Below are 25,564 nucleotides of genomic sequence, written 5' to 3' on the forward strand. Positions count from 1 at the left end.
AAATCATTAGCTAAAGCAACCACAAGTTAGGTATCACAACCTTCCACTGCTTGAATTATATAAGTTGGTAATTTTGTATGGCCTGTGAATGATATTATAAAAATCCCAATGGCCCTTGGCAGAAAAAAAGGCTCCCCAACCCTACTCTAGAATTTTAATTCAGTTTACTAAAGATTTTACTTTTACTGCAAAATTATTAAGCACTGTGCCTACAATCATACATTAATAAAAAAGAAACAAACCTCCTTAAGTATAACACAAATGTTCTTCTGAGATGAAAGCAAAAATTGAAAGGAAAAATTATTTTAACAATTCAGTTGAATGACAAATATGTTTAACCTATATCAGATTACTTCCTGTCATAGAAAGGAGGGAAAAATGGAGGGAGAAAAATTTAGAATACACAGTTTTACAAAAATGAATGTTGAAAACTATCTTTACATGCATTTGGAAAAATAAAATACTATTAAAAAGATTCAGTTGCAATAATGAATATATCACTCAGTATCAATAGGTACTTTCTATTTTTTTTAAACAAACACTATATAAAATAAGTTTTTAAAATTATGGCTATTACACTAGGCAATTATTCAGTTACATATTTATGGCCCATATTTGTCATAACATGTTGAGCCCTCAAATTCATAAAAATGTATTTTTTGTCTTTTTGAAGGTTACTTTGTTTAACTATATGAATAGATGATGTATGTTAAGGGTTTTGTAAACCTTAAAGTACCATGTCATCTATTGAGCTTTTTGGAGATCATGATCTAATTATTGATGCTAAATTTATTGCTGAAATGAGCCTTAACAAATCTTGATCCAGTGATTTGCAAACTGTAGTTCATACATCTCTGGGGATCCCCCAAGACCTGTTCAGAGAGTTCATGCGGGCAAAACTATTTTCAAAATCATGCTAAGATTATTATTTGCCTAATAAAATATTATTCCCTTAATCACAATAATAATAATATTGTAATATTTATCAACTGTGAATGACGTAGATACTCTGATCAATAATTCAAGATAATTCCAAAGGACTCATGATGAAAAAATGCTAATAATTCTTTTCAGAGAAAGAGAGCTGATAAACTCCAAATACAAGTTGAAATATAGTTGTCTCTCTTTATTTTTCTTTCTTTTGGAGGGTTTTTGTTTTTTTTGGTGATATGGCTAATATGGAAATGTCTTAGATGATTTCATATGTATAAATGATATTATAGCTGAAGAAAGAAATGGCAAATCACTGCAGTACCTTTGTCAAGAAAATCCAAATGGGATCACAAACAATCAAACATGACTGAAATGACTTAACAACCACAAAAAAAAAAAATGATGTTATATTGCTTGCTTTCTCAGTGGGCTGGGAAAAATGGGGGAGGTAAGGAAAGAATTTGGAACTCAAACCTTTTTTTAAAGAGCATTAAAAATAAAGAAATAAAAAATATAATTTTTCAAAAGAATTTAAGTCTAAAAAGAAAACCATTCCTTTCTTTTCCAACTACCTATCTGTGTGAGGCTGGATTTTTTTCCATATGTTTCATTGAAAACAACAAATCACAACAGATTGAATGGAAGTAGATATGAGAATTCAGATGTCTCTTACTAAGCCAGATATTATAGAAATGTGCAAGACAATGTAAAACAATACTATGCTTGCATGCTAATAGCTTAAAATGGCTCTGAGACTTTGGGACACCTTTTTCTTTTTAATGTATCAGTTTTCATTTCTAAGGTAGCAATTAACAATGGATTTAACCCACATAGCTAAAAACTCTCTTGGGTCCTTTATCATTTTTAAGACTATAAAAGGATTCTGAAAGCAAAAAGAAAAGCTTGAGAAGTGCTCATCTAGTCCAGCTCCCTCACTTTGCAGATGAAGAAAGTAAAGTTACAAAAAGAGAAGGGATTTGAGTGAAGTCATACAGGTAAGAAGTAGTGAAGCCAGAATTTGAACTCAGGTCCTATCTCTCTAAAACCTATGTTCTTTCTAATATATTGTGTATACATACATGTATATGTATCCACACATCTATGTATATATATGAATATAGAGAGATATAGATATATATGTGTATACTTTTCATTTTTTTAGCCAAGTATAAAATGATAATTAGCATTTACACAGTGCCTTAAAGTTTGCAAAGTACTTTATAAAAATTTCTTGTTTTTCTTCACAATAATCCTCAAAGGTAGGCGGTATGATTACTCCCATTCTATACATGAAGAAACTGAGGAAAAGAAAAGTTAAATGACTTGCTAAGAGTTGTATAACTGTACAATATTTAAGGATGGATTTGAATTCAGTTCTTTCTGGCTCCAAATCCAGTGTTTTATGCACTGATCCAGAAACCATTTCTAAAGAATGTCATAGAAAAAAGTAATAATGTTTCAAAACCTGTAAATTATTACTGAGATTTCTACTCTTCTTATTTCCCCTAAGCATGTGGGGGAAACAATAACAACAATAACAATAACAACCCAAACTATGAACTCCATTCATTTCTCCTTAGGATAAAATAAAATTTTTATTCAAAATTAAATTAAACTCAAATGAACAATTTATAATGCATCTTGCTTACCCTGCAGTGGATGACAACTACATGCTGTGGATCACTATTTAACCAGTTCTCTTGAGTCTTACAGATGGTACACATTTTATCAAGGGGAGGAGCATGGAGGTCAGGCCAACCCACATCCATAATCTAGGAGAAAAGAAATTATATTTATTTACTTCTTCATCACTGAAGTAATAACTTTGCAACATTCATTAAACTCTGTATTATGGGTTCACTTCATATATTTATTGCCGATATGAATGAGATGAAACGTGCTTCCAATTCTAAAAGACACCATAGTGTTATATAACACCAAAAAAACCACCTTTCAAAGGCCTTCTCAATATTTCAGAAGGTGGAATGACAGTTCTAAATATGTTCTTTCAGGGCAGTTAATGATTCAGAGGCATCTAGGTATGGACACAGAGAGAGAAAAGGATGAAGGACTAGGAAGCTTTAGCTTAGGGGCTTGCCCCAAATTCCTCTGATCAAAATGAAATCTCAGTTTAAAATATCCAATTGTTCACAAATATTGTTAATTATTATTTAAAAATTAAGGAATAAAATATGAATGGGAAATAGCAAAATTATCTAAAAATAAAAGTATCCATAAAAGAAGGGAGGAATAACGGAAAACACTGAATCATAAAACATATTAGATTAGGAGAATTAGGCAAAACAGCAATTCCACATGTATGTCTGTTATGTAAATACAAAATAGCTATCTTAGATCAGAAATTGTAGTTTGAATAAAGGTAAAGATAATACCTTTGGGTTAAGCTTGGTAAGGTCATATCTCTTTTCAGAGAGATTTATCACCTGTAATGTGAAAAAACAAACAAATACTAAGATATTATAAAAGCCATCACTTTCAGAAATAGGAAAAACAGAATTAAATTAGTTATCATCTATAAGATTTTGTTAGACTTTAGCGGTTTTTCATGTGGTTAAAAGGACAAGTAGAGTGATTTCTTTGAACTAGGTAAGAAAGCAATTAGGTGGTATAGTGGATAAAGCACTAGGCTTAAAGTCAGTGAGTTCAAATTCAACCTCAGACACTTAATGTGCTACACTGGGAAAGTCACTTAAACTGCCTGTTTCCTCATCTGTTAAATGAGGATCATTACAATAAATGCCCCAGGATGGTTATAAGATCAAATGAGATATTTGTAAAGCACTTAGCACTTAATACAGACTAGGTACTTGATAAATATTTGCTTCTTTCCTTTCTCCCTTCACTCTTCCCTTTTAGGCCTTCTCTGTAATTTAAACTCTTAAGGAGTTGCCAAAACCTCTAGGTACTCATTATTGTACTTCAAATATAAAAGGATAAATAGGGAAAATAAAGATTATGAAAAATGCTATCTTGAAAGGGATAAACAGTCCTCTAAAAAATAAGTGTTTACTCCTAAAAAGGAAGCAGCAGGATACACTGAAATGAACATTGGATTTATAGCCTATCTCCAATTGTACCATTTCACTCTGATACAGCTTCAGAGTTCAATACATTTAATAGTAAAGATTACCTTAGTAGTTACCTAGTATGAGTCTTTTTTAAAAAAATAACTAAAGATTAGGTAATTAAGGCTTAAAGAGATAATGACTTGACCATGGTTACACAGGGAATAAATGAAAAAGCTGAGAGTTGACTGCAGTTTTTCTGACTCCAATCCAGCACTTTCCTCATTGTGTTACTTGAACCTCCCTCCAAATCATGGGTTAAGAATGTAGTATTTTAATCTATGCTTTATTCTTTCATTAGGTCCTCTCTTCCTTCAAATGTTAATCTATCACCCAATTTTACTCTCACTTTGCATTTCTATGTTCCCAATTTCTTCTGATTCCTAACCCAACATTTACTACCACCACCACCACCACTATTACTACTTACTACTTACTACTACTACTACTACTACTACTACTACTACTACTACTACTACTACTACTACTACTACTACTACTATTACTACTACTACTACTACTACTACTTCTACTGTAACTAGTGTTCCTACAGAACTTTAAGCATTTTACATGTTCTATTTCATATGGTTCTCATAATGATCCTGTTAATTAGGAGCCAGTGTTATACCCATTTTAGAGAGGAGATACCTAAAACTGAGAGAATTTAGAAAATTGCCTAAAGTCACAAATGTAGCAGGGATATGATATAAGAATTGAATAATTGAATCCAGGTATATTATATCACCCAACTACTCAGCACAAGTGGGGACCAAAATGCTCATATTTTAGCTATATTAAAAAAAAAAAACCCTCTTTATTCAACTTTATCATTACCATACCAAAACCAAATTTGCTCAAACTCATTTCAAATTACTATCACTTTTCACTTCTTCCCTGTTACTACCAAAGTTCATATAAAAGCTTTCTATAATTGTCATGTCCACTTATTGTTATAGAACTTAACTCACGTGAGAGTTCCCTAAAGTAGTTTTTTGGAAGATTCTCCTTTTTGGCATAATTTGCAATTTATAATCAAATTTCATATTGCAGAGTCTTCCATCTTCCCTTCTGAAACAATGGGATCCTAACACCGATTTTCTAAAACTCTTGAGAAATGTCCTTTTTTTTCTCTTGGTATTACAAGATCATAACCTTTTAGATAGAAAAAGGGCCTTGAGGATTATCTATTTCTTCCCCTTTTACAGATGGAGCAATTGAGGCTCATAGAATTTAATTACATGTCCAAATTCACATAAAAACTAAATAGCAAAAATGGAATTGGAATGTCTTCTGATTTGCCATACAGTTACACTACATGACTGACTGAGCAGGTTAGTGGAAAATATAAAATACAAATATATAAAATTATGGCATTTAGAACATAAAGAAACACTTGTAGAAATTGCCAACAAAAAAAATCCAATAGCAAATTTGAATGTAATTATTAATCAGAGTAGCAACCAACTGAAATTCAATGGCAATGAACTTTCAATTATAATAACTAAGGATATTCACTGACACAGCTCCAGGACTACAAACTCTTCTAACAGGTTCCATTTCATTTTATACAGTCACTAAAGTTTAATGAGTACAACAGATGGCATGTGATGTAGCAAAATGGACTGCATTATATACCTGTTAAATAGATCAATTAAGAAATTGGTCTAATAGTGAGAAATGAATGGAAAGAAGATATTCATACCCATTCGACTAGATTTTTATGCGATAATGACAAAAGATAGGTTTAGAATTGAGAATATCAGCCTTTCTCTTTCAAATGACAGATTTTAACATAGTACATTATATTCTGTCACAAAAGCAAAAAGAATAAAAAAATATTATTTTTTTTGTATTGCCTATATTCCTATTCCTAGAACATCTTAAAAGTATGAAAACAAATTTGAATTCCTAATCACTATTATATGTATGATTTTCTTACACCAGAATATTGCATACAATGGCCATATATGCTTTTCACTATGATCTTGCTAAATAGGTCCTATTATTATATTACCCATTTTAGAGAGGAGGAAATTAAAAATTGCCCAAAGTTTTGGTTATTCTATCAGTTATTGTTGCTTAACTATTTGAGGAAATATCTATTTTTATTTGTTAAAAGGGAGAACTCAATGTCTTCATTCTACTTACCCCTACCTTCACCCCACAGGTATAATCAAAAACTGACTTTGCTATAAGACAAATGGCAGTATTTTTAAAATTCTTACAAGCAAGTCTTCATAGTATTTACTAAAGCAAACAGTGCGGACTCTTACCAGGTAGTTATCTCCATGTTTGGATTTTAGCATTCGGGTTACATCTTGCAAGTTATGTAGATAAGTTTCCTCAGAACAACTAGCTGGGAAGGAGACAGCAATGATCCGCTCGGTGATGTAGGTGAGATCGAGTTCATAGCCCTCCTCCATGATATGACCCAATATGGCACTCCTATGAAAGATTGGAAGATTCAAAAGTAGGCACAGAAAAAGGGAATTAGACAAAGGTATGAAGAAGGGATAAGAAGAAGGGGGGGAAAGAGAAAAATGAATGATACCCATTTTCAGCAAAATTCATATATATTTATTCTTGAAAGATGACAAAATTCAAATAATAATTTTTAAGCTTAACTCACTATCAGCTGATCAGCATTTTATTTCAATTAAATATCAATTATGAAAGATTGAATTTCAAGGATAAAACTTGTATTTAGTTTTAACTTGTGACTTTCTTTCATTTACCAATTCTTTCTCTCTTCATTCTGACTGCTCCCATACTAATCTCATCACTCAGAGCCTAAACCACATGTGAACAGCCTCACAGTAAAGATCAAAACCCTGACATCCAAAGCCATTAGGTAATTTGCTCTAGACAGAACCAGTAAAGAAGAGTTGACATTTTAACCTTATTTTCATTCTCCAAGTTCTTTGTTTCTCTGACTATATGAAACTATCTCTAAAAACTTAATTCAGATGTGTTGGTTTTGTTATTTTTTTTTCTCCCGAAGTCCTATTATTTAGTCAAACTGCATTCTCTTGCCAAGATATTCTGGATTTTTGTGCTCTGGACTTCTTAAAGATAGGACTTTTAAGGTATAATAATTATATCTGGAAAAAGTAAGTAAAATTATGCCATACAGAGAGATAAGATGATCACTTTCCTGTAGATTTAATGTTGGCTGGAGGCACAGACACACAAAATAATTGTTGAAAGGAACACTTACTGAGAAAATTTATCACAGCAGAATGAAGAACTTTTGGAAAAACTGTCAGATGCCTGAGGGGAAGAAAACAAATTGTTAATCATTTTAAATTTTCTTTGGGGTAATAAACCACACACATCAATATATATCACAGAAAGCTAAATAAAGCAAAACCAACATTTTGTAAAATATGCTGTGTCAAAATTTAGACCTATGCTTTTATCAATTTGAAATACATTCACAGCATCCTTTTATGCTTGTGCTCTGGAAATATGTTTGGAAGCTTTTTGATAGAGGAAACATAATAGACTTGTGCTGGTTCTAATATAAGATAGATAAGTATATGAGTGAAAAGTAAACAAATATATTTCAGAAGCTTCTAGCCATTCACCAGGGCACTAGAGTTTGCTCAGGTATGGTAATCTTGCCATCTACCCTGCTGTTACTGTTCTCCTTCTTCTTGACAAGAACAGTGATTTTCTACATCATTTTTTCAACCATTCCATTTTATCCTATCCCACTTCAGATCTTGGAATAATAATCACAACTACTGTCCTATGGCTACACATGTCATCTCTGATTATTTGTGGAGACAATGACACTTGTTTCTTAATGTTAGAGATGAAACACAATGCTTGGTACATCTCAGATACATAGCAAATGACTATTGACAGATGGTTTCCCCTCTAACCGTGAGTACTTCTTCATGAGCAGGTCAACCACTAAATTATGAATATTTTGGCCAAAGAATCCTTGAAACTAATTTTTAAAATATTTAAAAATTTTAAAAAATTAAATTTTTAAAATGTATAGTAAGTAGTCATGAATAATAGTAGGGAAGCAGATTTTAGAAAAAAAAATCCTCAGTTAATGGAAATCACAATAACCATGAAAATCCTTTGTTAATTTAAGATTTTTAGATTAAAATAAGGAGGCACTAATCAATTCTTGGTTTTATATATGGCTGCTACTTTTCTTTTTCTTCAGCTGAGGAAATGCCAAATGAAGAAAAACATTGACAGAAACTGTTATTCTATTTTATGTACACAAACCACTCATAATCTGTTTATAACTCTTTCATTCTTCCCATCAGGTGTTTAAAGCTTTTTCTTTTTTACTTCTTCAATAGTATTCAATTTTTCCTATTACATCTAAAGATTGTTTTCAACAATCATTTTTTGTAAGATTTTGAGTTCAATACTTTTTCTCCCTCCCTTCCTTGTTTCCCTCTTCTCTAAGACAGCAAACAATCTGTTATAGGTTATATGTATGGAATCATTTTCAACATATTTCTATATTATTCATGCTGTGAAAGAAAAATCAGAACAAAAGGGAAAAATCACAAGAAAGAAAAGGAAAAAAAAAGTGAAAAGAGTATGGTTCAATCCACATTCAATCTCCATACTTCTTTCACCGGATGGGGATGACATTTTCCATCCCAAGTTTAGAACTTTTTCTGAGAGGCCTGCTGTTTCCTAGATTATCTACAACAAAATAATCAATTATGATTTCAGGGTCTCTTCTTGGTACATCACCCTATCCTTCATCAGTCTAGTGAACCATTTTCCCACTTGTCAAGTGCCCAATGTTCATTTCCTTATCAAAGCATTCTAGTTATTTATAGTTGCTTGCTTTTCTATGCTACTAGGCCTGTAATTGTGCTGCATACATTACTCCTACACCCAGAAATCATTAGATCAGTAAGTGTTCTTTTTGAGTTATTATGCTCAAAAAAACTCAAACTACCTAGTGGCAAATGTCCATTATGAGACTTAGCACTTAGCTTCAGGAAAGCCGACACCTGCCTCTAACTAAAACTTTTGAAGGAACTACCAAATCTTGTCATGTTTTCACAAAGCCTTCAAAATTCTGGATTACCTTCATTGCCTCCAACTACTTCTGGAGATAATTATAAATGTTATTGGTTGCCTCTCCAAGAGGAACTTGTACTATTCTAAGCTGTATCTTTAATTTTCAATTAATTTTTTAAGTGTTATAGTTGAATAATAGTAATTTGAAGGATCATAGAGTTAAAAAGAATTTATTTTCTGAATCTCAGAAATCAAGCTGCTACCATCTTCCTATGCTATACTCTAATAAGCCCAAAGTATCTACAACCAGAATACTTTTCTGGAAAAAAGAATTGAAACAATAAGTTCTCAGAGTTAATTCATCATTTCATCTATCACTTATTGTAGTCATTTTTGCTCCTCTCAAAAGTATGGAAGATATAATGAATAAATAGCACAGAGCTTATTTTCATAAATGTCAATAGCACATATAAGATATATAAGGATGTCATATAAAAAGGAATTTATACTTTATTCCTCCCAGGTGTTGGGCTGAATAAAATGAACTTAGATATAAATTATGAGGTAGTGTAAAAGCAGTGATAAATAAAATTAATGACCTAATTACACATTTATTCACTATACATCAAGGTTGATAAGGAAAAAAATTTCCATTAAGAAATAGCTCCCATATTTTTTTAAGGGTTATGAAAAGATTCTGAATAGCTAGATGGTACAATAGATAGAATGCTGGCTCTAGAGTCAGGAAGACCTGAATTCAAATTCAGCCTCAAACACTTAACTAGCTAGATGACCCTGATTATTATCACTTAATCTTGTTTCCCTCAATTTCCTCATCTGTAAAATAAGCTGGAGGTAGAAATGGCAAACCATTTCAAAGTCTTTTGCCAAGAAAACTCCAAATAGAGTCAAAAAAGGCCTGATATGACTAAAAAAACCCAACTAAACACTAAAATACGCACATTAGCCATTTTAATTTTCATACTGCTCTTAATAAAAGTTAAGACTATTTCTTCTATCGCTGAGAATCATGAAAGAAAGAAAGAAAAAAAGGAAGGAAAGGAAAGGGGAAAGGAAAGGAAAGGGGAAAGGAAAGGAAAGGGGAAAGGAAAGGAAAGGGGAAAGGAAAGGAAAGGGGAAAGGAAAGGAAAGGGGAAAGGAAAGGAAAGGGGAAAGGAAAGGAAAGGGGAAAGGAAAGGAAAGGGGAAAGGAAAGGAAAGGGGAAAGGAAAGGAAAAACTACCAAGTAACTTAACTTTTGGAGGAATAAGGAAAAGAAAACATAAAATGCTTCATTCATCAGATTTTTAAATTAAAAGAAGAGAACTTAATATTCAAGATAGTCTTCATTTATGTGTCATGGCTATTTTAGAGATGAACTGGAAGTGGAAGAAAAAGACAGATATTTTTTTCTTTTTTTAAGAATCAAGAAATGTAAGGAAAAAAGCTGAAAGAAAATATCTATATAAACATAAAGCAATGGTGTAAATCCTAGAAATATTTTTAAATTCCTCTTAACCCTGACATTTTTAAAGTTCTTAAAAACTATCTTTAGTTAAGGAACCTAGGTAAAAAAAAGTAGATAAACCACAAGACTTACTGAGTTAGTAAGATCTGAATTCACATTTTGTCTCAGACATGTACTACTTATGTAACCACAGGCAGATCACTTTAGCTCTCTGTGTCTAAGAGAAAAAGCATCCTTAAAATCAAAGTTGCTTAATAATGGAAGAAACTTTCACACAAAGTAGTTCTTTCAAGTCTTTGTTATACAACATGGAACTTTGAGACCTCAAACAATTATTAGCATTTTACCAAGTTTCATGCCAATTTTTATTCTTAAGCCCTAGGAAGAAGTATGAAACAAACAATAGTTGATGATGGTTCATTATCACAATGACAAAGATAAATTAAGTCATAAATATATGAGTAGCTCATTTTGTTACATGACTGGTATGGTAAATGAAGTGTCTCTGCTAAATTTAAGCTTCTAACATCTGGCCTTACTTAGTTATGTAAATGACCAATGCTATTTCTAAAATGAATCCCAAGACTAAGACTTTAGTATGGTTCCAATTTTTTGTACTTGGATGAGTATTTTGAAGAGAGGGAAATCAATTGGTTTTCCCCCCTTTGTTCCTTAACCTTAAATTAGGTGTCTCTTGATTGTGTCACATGTGAAACAAGAGCCTGCCACTGAACGATAATTGGTAAATAGAGAACATATACCAGATACCTGTGTATCTTGAGTATACTTGAAAAGGAAATTAAAGCTCCACATGCATGTCTTCCATCACCTTATTAACAGTATCAGCTCACTTCTCTCCTTCAACAGAATTTCTACTAACTTTTGTCAGTGATAAATACATTCTGGATGAAATCAGGAAACAAGACTTCCTATACCATCAAGATAACTGCAAGGTATAGGAAAGAGAACTTCTTCCAAGCAGTAAAATACAGTCTCATTATACAATTAGATCAGCTGAGTTAATTTTGTAAGTGCCAGGGGCCAGAAAGCATAAATACGCAATGGTTATCAGAGGACTTGAGAAAATAGAGTGTTTTTCTTTCCTCCAGTCTCTCCATAGAAAAAAATAGTGATAGGAATACTCAAATCATTTGTGAACTGATTCTGGCCACCATCTCAGCAATGCTTTTTAGCAGAAACTCTGTGTTTTTACAGGCACAAATTATACCATGTGATTTGGGGAAATGTCATCTATAGTGTTTTAGGGTACTTTTCCAATCTGACATTGTGTGCATGTCTTTAAAGTTTTAAAATACATTCTTTCCTAAGGAGCATAAGAAAAAGAGCCCCTCTCTAAGATCAAAAAAGTGAGAGTCTCAAAAGAGGAATTCTACTAGCTTCTGTCTTCTGAGGGGTAATAGAAAGAAAAGAGGGAAATGGCTGGGGTGGACTGATCTTGATAGGACTAGCAACAGACAGGATGAACTTGACCAAGAAAATTGTTTTGTTCCATATCAGAACTAGTACCAAACTGGATGTATTAAGTTCCTCTCTTGGAACATGGCTGAGAGGTGCTGCATCTACTTTTAAAGAATAATAACTCAGAAAGAGGAAATATCTTTACAAATTCCATCTCTAAATATAGAACAACTCAATTTATCTAGGTCATTGTGAAAATTAACTATCATCACTGAATTTAGAATCATATTGGAATTCCTTGTTTTTTTCCTGGCTACCTACTTGGAAAGAATACCAAGGCACTTAGAATAGCCTATAGAATGCAAGGGAAGAAATCTATAACCTATAATAATTTTTTTTCTCCTACAGGTTAACACTGTATCAATTTCTAAGAACTGGATTATCATCACCCAGGTTCCATTTTAAGATTAGTTGTACATAGCATACAGAAAAGTGACAAAAGGTAAACTATGGAAGTGAGGGAGGAGGATATATTCTGAATTCAGGTATGAAATGATGCAGCTAAAGTCAACTCTTTGACTCTCTCCTCTCAAAGCTCATCAAAACACACATACTTTTTCTAGAGGGTTTAGTTATTTTGCATTCTTTATAACACGGTATTGCCTTGAGTATAATTTTCATTGGCAAAGGAGAAAATGATCATTTAACCATTAGAGAGAAGGTTGTCTAGGAGACCAATATCATGAGTTTTAAGTTTATACATAAATAGTTAATCATCACGGAAAAGCTTTTAGCTGACCAACCCAGAGAATTAAATTCCAATTCTAATTATGAAATGTGCACACAGTCTGTGATATTGTGGATTTGGGGAAAGATTTGCTAATCTTTTAATTAAGGAATTTAAAAGTAACTATGTTTTAGCTCCCTCATTATGAAAACAAAGAAACTGAAGGCCACAGAGATAAATTAACTTTCCCAAATTATGGAAGGAAAATAATTAGGATTTGAACTCATCCTCCCAACTAAGATCCCACATTCTTTCCATTGCACTGTTTTGTTCATTAGGATACTTCTCATGGCATTCTCCAAAACAAAAAAGATAGAAGGGAAAAATAAAAGTTCTATGACATAATCAATCTATTTAATTACCAAAACTAAAATGCACTAAATGCTAAGAAGGCTAAGGACAGCACAAAGATTTGCCACATGTTTATATATATATATTGATGACAAAAAGGAAGACTGGCACAGGGACATAATCAGTACTTGTGGAGGATAGTATAATAATGCAAGACAGAAGAGGGAAGATAGAGTTACTCTGATCTTATTTTTCTTATGCTTTCTCTGCAAAGGAGAATATTTTTTGGTCTATAAAAGGCAATAAATTTGGTTACTAGAAAAGTGAAATGTATGTATGCATGCATGTATATATGTATAATATAAGGGAATAAAGAAAGTACCTAACTGTCTTTCATGAATTAAAGTTACCAGGCCCAGATAAGTGACATCTTAAGGGAACCATAGTCACTGTTCTTTGACAACCCAAAGAAAAAATATCCAGCATATTGAAGAAAAGTCTAAATAAAGACTAATATGCTATTCATTGACCAAGACTGAAAGATTTTTTTGATCTTATTAGAAAACTTGCCACATAAATTCTATGAAATGAAACTGACCTTAATTTCAATAATCATCGTAGTCTTTCCTGCATTCTTTCTTCATTCAAAATTTCAAATAGTTAATAATTAATCTACATAGGAGAAATGTAAGCTCTAAATAGAATGACTGCACAGCAGAATCTAAAGTTTTTATTTGCAAGCACAATATAGTCCTTTGAGCAGAGATTATAACTTAGATATCATTATAGTAATTCCACTGAACATTTTAATCATAAAATCTGATTTGGTGGAAAAAAAATTTCTAATAACAATCTGTAAAAATTACACAATTAGTTGAACCTTAAAGCAAGTCTTATTAAACCCTTTTAAAGATAAATTGTAATTACATAATGTTAGCAGTCAAGATTTAATGCTATCCATTCACCACAGAAAAAACAAGATAAAATAGTACACTCCACCATTACCTGAAGAGAGGCCCATTTCCCCTTTCAGTTTGTGTGCCTACTGTTAAATATCTTATTATTAGCAGCAAAAAGTCATTAACTTTAAGTCAATTATTCCTCTCATAGGAATATGCTACTATATTTATTTGGAGGAAAAAAAAAAGGTGAATTTTTAAAAAAGTCAGCAAGGACATTATTGTAATATTTATGACACATAGTACAAAAGATAAGGTGAATTATTTTTAAAATCAACATTTTTACTTATTTGGGATTTTAAAAACTCAACACACCATATTTTTTTGTTTAGTGGTTTGCTTTTTATTTTAAAAAATGTTTTTACACTACCATTTCATGGTCCAAAAATTCAAAAAAGTAAGTAAGAGATGGAAACTGAAAGGATGACATAGTTTTGATGATAAAATTTAAAACTGCAAAGTAATTTAAAGATTATTTCAATTCATTTAAATGATGAGAACCCACAGGCTCTCCAGAGAGTAACTTTTAACTTTTTTTTTTTTTTTTTTTTAACTCCAGAGAGTAACAAGTAACTTTTTTAAAGTTATACAAGTAATAAGTAGCAAACCCAGATTCAAGTCTAGTTCCCCTGGGGCAAGTTCATTCATCATTTACTAGAAAGAGAGCTGGATTTATATTTAGAGAATTGAATTTTGAGTGTTAAGTTGATGCTGGTCTGGGAATCTTTTCAACTTTGGATGAAAACTAAAGTTGTCAACAGAGATTTTCTCAGATCAATTCATTTTACCTCTACTTTGTTGTATACTACCATTCCTCTCATTGTTCTTCTCTCTCTGAAGGGATAAAGAGTAAAAAATAGTGAGAGAAAGGGAGGAAGAATCTTAGTAAAAGGAGATTTATTTCCCTTCCTATTTATTCTGCTATTACTATGAGTAACAGTTCCTTATTGCAGAGGGCTAGCAAGCTTAGTTAAGGTGAGAAGTTCCTTATCACTATACTCACAGGCATAGTAGGGGCTTTCAAGGGTTAAGTATTGCAAACAGAACTAAGTAATAGATCCAATGGGCTGAAGATAGCAAGCTTCCAGGGAAACTTATCTCAAGGACACTTTGGGGAGGAATTGAACTTGGTCAGGTGCCAAGTAGAATGAGAGAGACAAGATAAAGAAGTAAAGAGTAAATGTACAAGTGTAGTTAAGTGTGATTGAAACTGAAAAACCTTCTAATATGGAAGACTAGCATTCTCAAAAGAAATAACAATTAAATATACAAAGAAGAAAAGACAAGAGGAAAAGAAGTATACTTATAAGCAGGTAAAAATAAACAGATAAAATATGCACTGAATCCTGATATCCTAAAATACTCAAGTTACTCTATATTTTGGGGGAGCCATCCTGGCTTGGAAAGGAGACCAAACCATAGAATCCAAGCAAAGGCATTTGAATTTGTTGTAGTGTAAGAAGTAGGCTTTTCAATAATGCCTGCAGTTGATGCTTAATAAAAGTTTGTTGAATTATATTGAATTCTTACTGACTCAGAGGAGAATTTGGGAGAGGAAAAAAATATGTTAAGCTTCAGTTTTGAATGAAAATTTGCTTTTCTCTGAGAGCCATAATGGAATAGTACTACTCCAGATCAGAAAAGAAAAGGAAGCTTTGTTGAAATATGCGTTGGAAACATTTGTTGGTGGGTAAAGAAAATGAATAATTTAAAACTCGTTCAGAGGAAAGAAGAGAAAACATTCTAGATTTCCTTCAAGGTAAATGAATATCTTTAAATTTTTTCCTGGATTTTCAGAGATTTCTTAAAATTCCAGTTTCTATTTGTGAAGGAGATTTCTTAAAAATGTCTCTTGCTCTTTATTCTTCTATGTCATGTGAAATAAATTTATCCCAAAAATATCAGTGATGCTTGAGATGCATAGGTAGAAAACCATAATGAACTTGAGCAGCAGAGGGCAGTCTTGCCTTTGGAGTGGGGTCCTTGACAAATATCTTGGCAAAGACGTTTCAATTCATCTCTTGGCCTGAGTGAAAGCTAGTATTTGGAGTAATCTAGATTTTTTGTATTAAAATCTGGGCAACAATACAACTTGCTCCCCATTTCTCTTTGTATTTTACACTAACCCTTGCCCAGTATATACTTTAATCTCATTCCAGCCCCTCAAGCCTATTCATTGTTCCTGGATTTTGCCAGCCATAGTCTATCTTTATTAACCTCTCAAGGAGTAAACTTCTGCTTCTTTCTTTCTGTTTATGGTCGTCTTCTTTATTTGTGGCAGAAAAAAAAATTGTCTACTCTCTCCCATTCTTTACCCTGCTTCTCAATGACTCGTGTTTTTTTTTTTTTTTCCCATTAGCCTAACATTTGATTCCTAAAGTTTTTACAAAGAATTTATCTATTTGTCTTGCATTATAAATGATGTCATTTTTACTTTTTTTTCCTTTGTCCATTTTTCTATCCCCAGGTTCTACTTCTTACATGAACTGTGAATGAATCAAAGTAAAATGGGGAGAGATGAGTCGAGAAGAGAGTGGATCAGGCTTATTTGGGAAGGGATGAGCTGAATGTCAAAATCTCTTCCCAGTTTTAACCACCTGAATTTATCAGTCTGTCTGTCTGTCTGTCTGTCTCTCCCTCTTTTTTCCTAGCCTCTCTTTATCCCTCTCTCCTTACTGGATAACACCAAATGTGTTTGAGTACTGTGAAATAATTCAATCATTATATCAACAAGTACTTCCTGACTGTAAAGATACTGTACCAAATGCTGTGGATATTATAATTCATTGGTATTTGTTCAGGGTTCCCCATTTCTATCAATGATTACCACTATGCTCTGAGTCACTTAACTAGAGTCTTCTTTCAAAAGCACTATGTGATGCAAAAACAAGAAATAAAAATCACCAAGTTTATGGAGAAAACGAGGTTAGAGGAATAATGCTCAAAAATGTTGTCAGTTACTAAAAAAATAAAAAAGGAAAAATAAGAAAGCAATAAAAATGGTAGCAGTTTTATACCTGTTAAATGGTTAATACATAAACAATATAATATAATATAATTCAGATCTTCCTGACTCCAAACCCAACACCATATGCAGTTTGCTATCAGCTAATTATAAAGTAATGGAGTTTTCTGAATTCTTACTATTTCTTCCCTTTTGAAATTACCAAAAAAAAAAAAAAAAAGGCAACTAGAAATTTATACTTATGCTAAAATATTCCTTAATATATTAGTTGTATTAAAATGAATCCTCATTTTTTCACAAGTGTTACAGCAGAATTGACTATGCATGAAATCTCCTAATTAATCTCATTGGATGCTGAAGGCCCAGCCTTATTACCACTATTAAGTGTCCATAACCTCACCACACCTTATCACTCTCTACTCAGCAACCCAGAACTCCCTCCTACCTATCTAATCAATTTCAAATAACTTAGTATAGAATTCAAAACTTTTGCTAAATTGGCCCCATTTCACCCATCTAAACTTATGTTATGCTATCATTGTCAATTGAGCTTTCTCCTACATATCTGTTTGTTCCTCTTCTCCATGTCTCTGATTTACTGTTCCCTATGGATTCCACCTTTATTCATTTTTATCCAAAAGTTTCCCTTAGGGCTCAGCTCAAAACCTAGCTCCTCCCTTAATACTCTAACTTAGAATTAGTTCTCCTTTTTTCTGATCTTCTGTAATGTGTACTATACATATCACATATTTTAATTCTTAATGATATTGTTTTATTTTATTTACTTATTGTATATCTGTCATATGTCCCCTGTGACCTTGTAAATTGACTTTTTTATTCCTACTTCATTCTAGGGACATAGTAGATGATCATTCATTAAACAAACATTTACTATGTCTGTTACATATATCTCATGGCACTATGCACTAAGAAAGAATATTTAGAAAAGCGAGACTCAATGTCTTCATCAAATTTATAGTCACAGATTTCTATCACACAGCACTCCATGATAAGTACATTGAAAAGTTATAAATGCAAAATGCTTGATGAAGTAAGGGAGAAGAGATTATTTTATTGGAATGGAAGAAAAATGGAAAGAGAATGGCTTCAGAGAGGAAAAAAATACCTGAGATGGGCTTTAAAAGACAGATAGAAATTCCAGGATTATTTGTTAAATTGAACTGAACAGCTTTGGTGAATTATTGAATTGAGAAAGCAGAAAAGTGTCAAACTTCCCCTGGAAAATTCTAACTTTAAACAGTAAGGACTCCTACCTTGGAGCAGCAAGTCTACCTGGTAGTCTAAAATGATGAATCTAAAGCTTGCTCATTTTTACTTCTCCCTTAATTTATATATCTTGAAAGGTTAGGTTTAAAATCTAAGACTGGAAAATAAGTATTTAAAAAAAGCAACAAGTTAACAATTAAAATTCAAGTATGAATAATCTGCCTGAAGCAGGCACAGTTTTTATATTTAGAATTGGCTAGCTTTTCTCATATGTAGTCTATCTGTCACACATTCAGTCAAGAACTAACTGTATGGCCCAGATGTCAGTCTCTGGATCAAGTAATCTGAAAGGGGAGTTTCAAGAACAAATTGTTTATGTAAGAATATTAGCCACCCAAGGACTAACAAAAAAGATGTCACTCTGAATTCTTTTGGGATACTTAACACCAATTAAATATTAAGGAGAGGAAAATTAAAAATGTTTCCTATAGTAGAAGGTAAAGAATGTAGATGTATATTATCTCAAAAGGTTATGGTGAAATTCAAATGTAATAATAAATGTAAAAATCCAATTTGCAACCTTTAAATTATAACTAGCAAGTATTATTGTTGTTATAATAATAATAATTATCATCATTAGAAAGGTAGGGGGAAAAAAAGGTTAAGTTATACTCTGTGGTACAATGGAAAGAATGACTACCGTTTACTCTAAAAGCAAAAAAGCCAGATTTAAATACAGGCTCTAACAATGCTGCCTATGTGACTTTGGAAAAGTCACTTTATCTTTGTATTTTAATTTCATCAGCTATAAAATTAAGCTGACATCTAAGGTTCTTTCCAACTAAAAACCTATGATATCATCAGCTGGACTTATATAGTGATTTGAAGGCTTCTAAAATATGCATACGTATGTACACACACACATACATATATATATATATATATACATATATATATATATATATACTGATATATATATATATATATATATATATATATATACTGATATAAATATACATGCATTCAAAGATAAAGAGAGATACAATCTCATTTGAACTTTAAGTCAAGCTTGTGAGCACAATATCCTCTAAACAGTAAGTACTTCCTGATTTCTTTTTGATTAAGTGAATGGATCTCACCCAATCAAATTCCAATATATGTTTAAATGACAATAATGTTATGTTTCTCAGTGAGTATCCTAGAATCATAGAATTTTTTTTTTACATATTCTAGTGCTCTCATACAAAGTTTTGATAGGAAGAGGGAAAAGGTCATATACAAAATTTATCTTTAGTCCCAATAGCATCCTTTTAGGCAATATTCAAGAAAATCACAAACTTAGAATAAAGAGGAGACTAAACGTAAGAAACAGGCCAAAGAAAAGATGAAAACTTATTTCCCTCACTATTAATTTTATTATTGTTAAACCAGGTGGAAACGATTATGGTATTTGCCATGTAAAACATTAGAATACTAGCAAATAGCATTAAATTAGGTTCAGTAATCACATTTAAATTTCTATTTTATAATTTTGTTTGATGTTTATTCATTTCTAAAAATCACTCTGAATAATGAATCAATTCTATGGCAGAAAAGTTAATTACTCAAGTTTACCTCTATATCTTCTAGGTAAAACCCAATCTATTTCTAAGACTTAGCTTAAAAAAAAAACACAACTGTTAATATGTAAAAAAGAATAAATAAAAAGACTAAAAATTATCAATTACAATAAATTCTGTCACAACAACAACAAAAACCTCTGCTTAACAAATTAATTTCAGTTTCTAAACAAAGAACTAAAGAGTAGATAGGATTCCAATCCTTGCCCTCCACCCCCCCCAAAAAAAAATCCAGAATATTTGGGCAGCTCCTTGGATTTGACCTAAAGTAGTACTAAACAGATATTACAAAAATGTGATGTTGTAATCAGATGAACATATTACTGATTCTATAATTCACACTAGCATAACAGATTTGAAACAGAATCAAAATATTTTGCAATATAATTTTGCAACAACTTCCATCCTCCTCTTTCACCCCCTCTTTTAGTCCTTTAAAACACACAAGAAATAGCTCTATGGATATTATAGATTTCAGCCAAGCTGAGTTTAAAAAGGAGTATTAAAAATAAAACACTAATAAATAAAGCATACTGAATAGTGATATATTTGTGATAATATATATATAATATAATAGGGATAATTCCTAAAATATCATTAACACACAAACATGTGGCTATTGTGAAAAGATAGTCTATTATATTCAAAATATGAATAATTCCTTCAGTTATATTAAATAAACTAAGTAGAGCCATGTGCTCAACTACTCAACTTGTAAGCAATCTTGGGCAAGTCACTTAACTTGTTGGAAGAAGTTGGACTTGACTATGTCTGAGTGCTGCCCATATCACTAAAATATAATTATTTGGTTATGGAATCCAATGGAAACCAGAGATAATCAATACCTCAGCAATAAAAATGAAAGTGATGAAATATAGGATAGTAAGATTTATTACTTTTTAGCTACTTGTATTAAAACTAGCCTATATGTAAACAGATATTATATATATGCATGTATATGTTTTTGCATGTAAAAGCTTGAAAAAAATGATTCCTCTAAAAACAAAGAATTCACTTGAATATTCTGCTACTACTTAGTATAAATTTTAATACTAAATATTTTAGGAAACAACACATCTAATAACAGAATAGAAAGAGCCAAAGTCCATATTTAAATAAGAGTTGAGTCACTAGAAATTGTGTTTTATCAAGATTTTATATATGTCAACATACTCTTCTAAACTAATACTTTTGGTTTCAGAGTTCTAATTAAAATTAAGGGATGTATGTGTATGTGTGTGTGTATATACACATATATATGGAAATATATAGACATACTAATACATACATTTATAATACATATATAATGCATATACATACATATATACTTATATAATTTTTAGATATACAAAGCCAATTATCCACCTAGTAGTTCCTTTATCTTAATATCTTGTGATGCTTTTGTTAAATTTAATCCCAAATAATGGACACAGAAGTTAATTTGATATTTGCAATAAAGAAAATAAGATTTAAAGAATGTTTTTGACTCATAACATTTTCTATAGTTTTTTTTAATTGAATTAAGTTTCAATGTAATTACCTTGAGATGTGTTATTTATTTTTAAATAGATTAAGAGAAACTTGGGAAAATATGCATGAATTGATGTAAAGTGAGTCTCTTCCTAGAGTCATCAATTTCAGTAAACCATGCATTATTGTTATGACTTTTCAAATTTTCTGTGAGAAAATTAATGGCTGAAAGGAGCTAACCTTTCAGTAGATAACAATTCAAGGACTTTATTTCACTTTTAACAACTATATCTCAACCAAAAGCTTTCAGAATTACCTGGCTCTGTCTAGTTCATCAGTATGATCACTCATATTCATTCATGTATATTCCTTACAAATTCTCCTTTATTTTATTATTGTCATCTTTTCCCTCTGGCATCTGATAAATCTACATACATGATAATGAAGAAGAGAGAGAAAGCAGGAGAACAAAAGACAAGATTCTGATGAAGGAGTGAAATGTGCTTCAAGAAAATGAAGATATTAGAACTATTTCTTTTTTTTTTCTAAAATGCAAAGCTATTGTCAAAATTACAGGAAAATGAAAAAGAATACTTTCTAAGTCACTGATAAGATAATTCTGTCTGGTAAGAAACCATAAAAAGTTATCACTTGTGCAATAAATGTGCAGTTAAGAAATTATCTCCCCCTCAATTCAACCAAATAAAATGACTAATGACAGTGAAATATAATATACCTGCCTAATCTTGTACCTACAGTAGAGATGAGTTCTTAACCTTTTTTGTGCATGTTTCATGTATCCAATGAAGCTTATAGACCCCTTCTCTCAATAATTTTTAAACATAAAATGAAATATAAGATTAAATAAGAAATAAATAATAATGAAATACAATTATCAGAGTATTTTTAAAAAGCTTCATACTTTGCTGTTTAAGAAACAATCTAGATAATGAGATTTTTTTGCAAATTATCTGGATGAAACTAGTCTCTAATCTCTTCTAGATAGTTCTTAGAAATCCTCTGAAGTGAAAAAATGGAATACAATAATTTTTTTAAAAGAGTTAAGGATTCAAACCAAAACTTTCTCATGTTATAAAATAGATACTGGAAACCTGAAGTTTTGTGTTGATTCAATAGTTTTATCTTTTTCATGAAACTGTATAAATCAAGACAGGAATCTTTCCTTTGGTGCCTAAAGTAAGCAAATAAATAATAAGTGCAAAAGTGGAGAGTTTTTATTATTTTAATAATAAACAGCAAAAATATGGTAAATGGCCACAAGATGGTGATGTTACTTTATGAAATCCTATTAGGTTATTTATTTAGTTGATCCAGAATTTATTATTTTTTGCCCAGATATTGATTCAGTAGTCTTCCAAAAGTCCTACCTCTGATGTTTCATTGTTACATAAAAGTTATTTGTAGGTTCTCGAGCTTCCACGAGGGAATTAAAGATCTGATAGGCCCTACCAACCTGTAGTGTCTTTGAGTACAAAGGCCCCATGATAAATCAGTTTGGTCATCCAAAATACATGTTTTGCTAAGTCAGGAGAAACTTAGGATGAGGTGATTATTAAGTGACAAAATTTGGAAAGGAGTGGGGATGGATAGCAATCTTTGAAAATCACTCTCTGTACTGTATGAAAGTTGAAAACTATATTGGTTAAAACAACTAGCCAAAGTGATGAAAAATTGAAGCGTCTCAAAACGACTGATCCACTTCTCCTTCCTTACAATAATGAAGAACAAATTTTAAAAAGATATTCTCCTATAAGAATACAGAAAAGAAGATAAAGTCTTAAATGAACTGGGGTTGACAAAAATGTTAAAGAGAACAATTATAAGCAAGGACTTTTTAAAACTCAATATTATGGGCAAGAATTGAAAAAAAAGAGGAAATAAGTTCATCGTTTGGAGTAATGGGTGGATGGGCCTGGTTATCAGAGAAAAGGAGTCAGTCAATTTGCATTTTGCTTCTCTTCTTTAAAAAAAAAAGAATATTAAAAAGAAGATAATGATTTTCAAAAAGAGAAGAATAAGCAAAACATAAAGGGATTGAAATCCAAAAGAAGTGAGAAGATGGAAAAAGGACAAATAGATTACCTAAATGAAATCATTTCTTCCAAATTACATCCCAGTGTTCTGGACAGGCTTTTAAGTTTTGATTTCTGAATTTAATTGAGAAAACATTAACTGGTAAATTTCAATCATAGAAATTAGGAGGGTTATGTTGAGACTGAAAAGGAACAATTGTGCTCATTTCCATAATGAAGGAAAAGGTTAATCTTTAAAATTACAAGCTAGAAAAACTTGATATAGATTATTACAAAGGAAAATTCTAAAATAAATCAATAAATGGATAGTTTTTGAGCATTTAAAAAAACTAACAATGATTTTTTAAAAATCTATATGGGTTCAAAAAGGAGCAATGAATGAGAACATTCAAAAAATAGTATGGTATATTGAAAAAGTCTTTTGTAAGAGGTTCTGAGGGCAAGTCATTTTGACTTGGGGGATCATAGTTTTCCCATGTGAAAAAGGAAAGAGATGTTAAGAGCTGACCTCTGAGTTCTTTCCACTCTATCATGCCATCCAATGAGTATCATGGCAGTCAAATGAAAACTTTGAATAGTTCCTGAATCCAGTCCTTCATTTGACAGATGAGCCAATGCACAGAAAAGTTAAATGATTTGGCAATGAGAGGATCATGATATTTGTCTACATGTCACATAATAGTGAAAATGTTTTCTCATTGCCAGAAACATTCCTAAAACTTTTAATTTTCATTTTCATTTCTGCTCATTCTCTTATCATATATATCTGTCCCTTCCCTACATATCTCTCATGAGTAAACAATGCTATATTGTGCTAAGGTAAAGGTTTTACAGAAAGGTGATAATCTTGCCAAGACAGGAAGCTTGTGGCTTCCTGCTAAACAGAACAGCTGCACTCCATCCAGTTTCCAAAAAGCCATAAGGTTGCACCAAAAACACCTCTGATGGAAACCTCTAGAACTAAGCATATGTTAATAGAACTAAGGCACCTACATTCACAAAGAAATTAGTCAAGATACTTATTAATTTAAATAAAAATGAAACAGGGAAACTTTTTAAAGAAAACTATATAAAAGCTAGCTAGGAGGAAAAGAAAGAGGTATATATCACATGAAAAAAATAAGATAAGAGAGGTGATTGTTATTCAATGGTTACTAAAATAAGTAACAGCAGACACAAATAAGAATCATACCTAAGGTTGATCTAAAAAGATTATCAGTGAATTATAATAACACAATACATTTTATATTTAATACAAATTATTTGTATTTTATGCAAGTTTCCAAACTGGTATGACATAGCTACACATTAAAAGCCAAAAATGTTTCCCTAAAACATCTGCTTTATTGTAATAACATCTTACATGTACATAGAGGTTACAATTAACAAAGTGTTTTCCCTTGTAATAAAATAAACAAACAAACAAACAATGAGGTAATTTTTTTTGAATCTGGCCAATGAGAGAATTTGTTTGACTGTGTGTGTGTTTTTAAATAGGGGTTTTATTTTTTTCTTATTTTCTCTATAGGATAGAGGGAAGCATGTATACTATAATTATAGCCAATGAAAAAACAAATGTTTATAATAATAATAAACATAATACAACACTTTAATGCTTGCAAAATCCTTTACAACTATTAACTTATGTTATCCTCACAATATTCCTGAAAGATAGTTACTATCATTATGTCCACTTTATAGATAAGGAAATCAAATTTATACAGAACTTAAGTGACTTGTTCAGGAAAATATGTGAATAAAACTCAAAACACTGAAATTCAGGATAGATGAGGGCTTGTTTGAACCAATAATTCCAAAAGAATTATTCAACTTAAAGAAATATGTTTAATAATGTTTCTTAAAAAAGAAAAATCCAAGGGATATTTATTCAAATGAAAAGGAACATTTGAACCTGTAATACCAAAACTTCATTTTAAAAGTAAGCTTAGATAAAGTATCTCAGCTGATACTGAAGATCCTAGTAAACACCTAAAAATGGGAAGTGTTCCTATTTTTCTCTATGTCCTATACCTAGTAGTGCTGAAATGTTGAAAACTATGAGTAAAAACAATTCATTAAACACTAGTCCAAAATACAGTATAATATAATCCACATTAATCAAGAAAGAAAAACTACTTACTGCCCTAGTTACGTGACCAGATACATCAGAGTTATTAGGCTGTAAAAGGAAAAGAAAAATAATGCAATCAATACAATTTCATTGTAATACTCTTTCTTCACATCTTAAAGTAGCTCCTTTCCCATACTAAAATAAAATTA

At 31.3% G+C, this 25,564-nt stretch overlaps 1 protein-coding gene across 7 annotated transcripts in view; it reads right to left on the minus strand.

Annotated features, from left to right (window-relative positions):
- The window catches only part of TNS3 (tensin 3), a 455,488-nt gene that overhangs the window by 166,000 nt on the left and 263,924 nt on the right, over window positions 1-25,564 (minus strand). For 5 of the 7 annotated variants that reach the window (XM_074283574.1, XM_074283580.1, XM_074283575.1 and 2 more), the window contains 5 exons: window positions 25,425-25,463; window positions 7,237-7,289; window positions 6,293-6,464; window positions 3,327-3,377; window positions 2,583-2,705 (listed from right to left, as the gene is read on the minus strand). In XM_074283574.1, coding sequence (XP_074139675.1) covers window positions 2,583-2,705; window positions 3,327-3,377; window positions 6,293-6,464; window positions 7,237-7,289; window positions 25,425-25,463 — 438 coding nt within the window. The remainder of the gene's footprint in view (window positions 1-2,582; window positions 2,706-3,326; window positions 3,378-6,292; window positions 6,465-7,236; window positions 7,290-25,424; window positions 25,464-25,564) is intronic. The other 2 variants (XM_074283576.1, XM_074283578.1) reach the window with 1 other exon arrangement.

Source organism: Sminthopsis crassicaudata, chromosome 1 (genome assembly GCF_048593235.1).
Source record: "Sminthopsis crassicaudata isolate SCR6 chromosome 1, ASM4859323v1, whole genome shotgun sequence".
Taxonomy (NCBI): domain Eukaryota; kingdom Metazoa; phylum Chordata; class Mammalia; order Dasyuromorphia; family Dasyuridae; genus Sminthopsis; species Sminthopsis crassicaudata.